The 2450-nt window shown below is 67.1% G+C and overlaps 1 protein-coding gene across 1 annotated transcript in view; it reads left to right on the forward strand.

The window, feature by feature from the left end:
* DBNL (drebrin like) overlaps positions 2293–2450 on the forward strand; it is a 5644-nt gene continuing 5486 nt past the window's right edge. The window contains exon 1 of the mRNA XM_021374987.1: positions 2293–2446. Within this exon, the coding sequence (XP_021230662.1) occupies positions 2364–2446 (83 nt within the window). The 5' untranslated portion in view covers positions 2293–2363. The remainder of the gene's footprint in view (positions 2447–2450) is intronic.

Genomic DNA, 2450 nt, shown 5'->3' on the forward strand with positions numbered 1-2450 from the left:
GCCGAGCGGGGCCGTCCCTCGCGCGCTGCCGGCCGGGCGCTGCGCCCCGCGCGGGTCCCCGGGTCTCCTCTGGGTCCCACCGCCCCGTCCGGGTGCTCCCGGCTCTCCTGGGTTCCCCGCTTCCCGTCCGTCGGGCTCCCGTCCCGTCCGGGGTGCCCCGTCCCGCCTGGGTCCTCTCATTCCATTCGGGGTGCCCCTCGTGCCACCGAGGGTGCTCCAGCTCAGCTGGGCCCCCGCATCCCATCAGTGGTCCCCCCATCCCTTACAGGATCGCTCCATCCCAGCCGGGGTGTCCCCGTCCTGTACGAGGCACTGCACCCCATCCGGGTCCCTCCATCTCAGCCGGGTTCCCACATCCCGTCCAGAGTCCCCCCTATCCCCCCCAGGGTCCCCTCATCCCAAGCAGGGCCCCCAGTCCCTCCCAAGGGTGCTCCATCTCACCCAGGCCCCTACATCTCATCTGGGTCCCCCCGTCCCATCGAGGGTTCCCCCTTCCCAGTCAAGGTGCACCATCTCCTCTGGGTCCCCCCATCCCATCCAGGGTGGCCTCATCCCCTCAGGGTACCCTCACCCTGTTCAGACGCTCAAATGCCACTGTTAAGATGCCACTGTCCCACCCAGGGGTGCTCCCGTCCCACCAGCACGTCCCTGCCCTGCCTTCATCCCCACAGGGTGCCCCAGCCCTGTTTGGGTGTCCCACCCGTTTGTCCCCATCCCACAGATGTGTCCCATCACACCCAAGTGTCAGCAAACTGCCCAGACATCTCCACTCCACCGGGATGTCCCCGTCCCAATGGAGTAATCAGGGTAGTCCCCACCCCAATGGAATGTCTCCATCCCAATGGGGCACACAGGGATGGGTCCCCATCCCACCAGGATGTCCCCATCCCAATAGGGTATTTTGAGGGGTCCCCATCCCACTGGAATGTTCCCATCCCAATGGGTTACTCAGGGGGGTCCCCAGCCCACCAGGACACCCCCATCACAGTGGGGTGCTCGGGGGGTCCCCAGCCTGCCCCACACCAAGCAGGGTCCCCGTGCAGCCCCAGGCCATCCCATAGGACAGGACCCCACTTTCTTGCCCCTCCTCTTCTTTCCACACCGAGTCACCCACCCCCTCCATCCCTCTGGGCCCCCTCACACCTCCCCACAAAGGTCCCTTTGCCTGAAATCCCCCATGAAAAGGCTTTTGTGGCACCGAACTCAGCGGTGACCCCGTCCCCCCGAGGAGCAGCTGCAGGGTGTCACGCTGCCCAGGCATTCCCCTTCCAGATGTTTTATGGCCCTGCTTTTAATTAACTTTCCCATTAATTGGCTGTTGGCAGAGCTCACAGCTGCGGCGCTGTGAGGGGGTAGTGCACATCCTCCCTATCCCACCCAGGGTCACCCCAAACAATTGGGGAGCTCTGCCCCTGGGGGACGCACCCCCAAAATGCCAATTTTGGGGTGTTTGAAAGCAGCCCCTCGTACACACGGGGTACACAGAGGCTGGGGAGTCCCAGGGGGTCCCAGGGTCCCACTGTCCCCAGGGTCCCATGGTGTTTAGGGGTCCTGGGGTGACTGAGGGACTCAGGCATCCATGGGTCCTGGGGTGTGCCACAGTGTCCAGGGGTCACATGGAGGCTGGGGGGTCCTAGGGTGTCCTAGAGTCCAGAGTGGCCAGGGGTCCTGTGTCACCGGGCTGGGATAGAGTGCTCCAGGGTCCCACTGTCCCCAGGGTTGCCATGGTGTCCATGGATTCTGGGGGTGTCCAGAGGTGTCTGGGGGCCCCATGATGCCCACAGTGCCGATGTGGAGGGGAGCTTGGGGTCCAAATGTCCCGGTGTCCCAGGGGTCCCAGAGTGTCTGGGGTCTCAAGGTGTTCATGGGTTCCAAGGCGTTCTAGGGGTCCAGGGTCCACGGTGCTCACAGGTCCTGGAGGTCAGGGGTGCCCAGGGGTCCCGTGACATCCGGGGGGGAGCTAGGGTGTCCCAAGGTCCCACTGTCCCCAGGGGCCCCACGGTGGCTGGGGGTCCCCGTGTCCCCAGCATCCTCGCGGTGACCATGCGACCTCGCTGGAGGCCCCGAGGGGGACAGGGGCCGGGGCGGGGCAAGGGGGGAACTGCAGCGTCCCCTCTCCGCGGGGCGCGGGATGAGCCGTGAATGGGCCATCAGCGCGCGCCCGCGGCCAAGGGCGCGGGGGCGGGGCTTTCGCTGGGGGCGTGGTTACGCGAACGGGCGTGGTCACGGAAAGGGGGCGTGGCCAACCAGGGGCGTGGCGCGGCCGTCTCAGGGGCGTTCCCCGGGGAGGGGAGGGGCGCTTCCCCGGAGGGGCGGGGCTTGGAGGGGGGCGTGGCCGGGGCGTGGCGGGATCCGGCGCTGCCATGGCGCTGAACCTCAGCAAGAACGGGCGGGCGCTGCAGGAGGCCTACGGGAAGGTGGTGGCGGCCGGCAGCCCCACCGACTGGTGG

Source organism: Numida meleagris, chromosome 21 (assembly GCF_002078875.1).
Source record: "Numida meleagris isolate 19003 breed g44 Domestic line chromosome 21, NumMel1.0, whole genome shotgun sequence".
NCBI classification, from domain to species: domain Eukaryota; kingdom Metazoa; phylum Chordata; class Aves; order Galliformes; family Numididae; genus Numida; species Numida meleagris.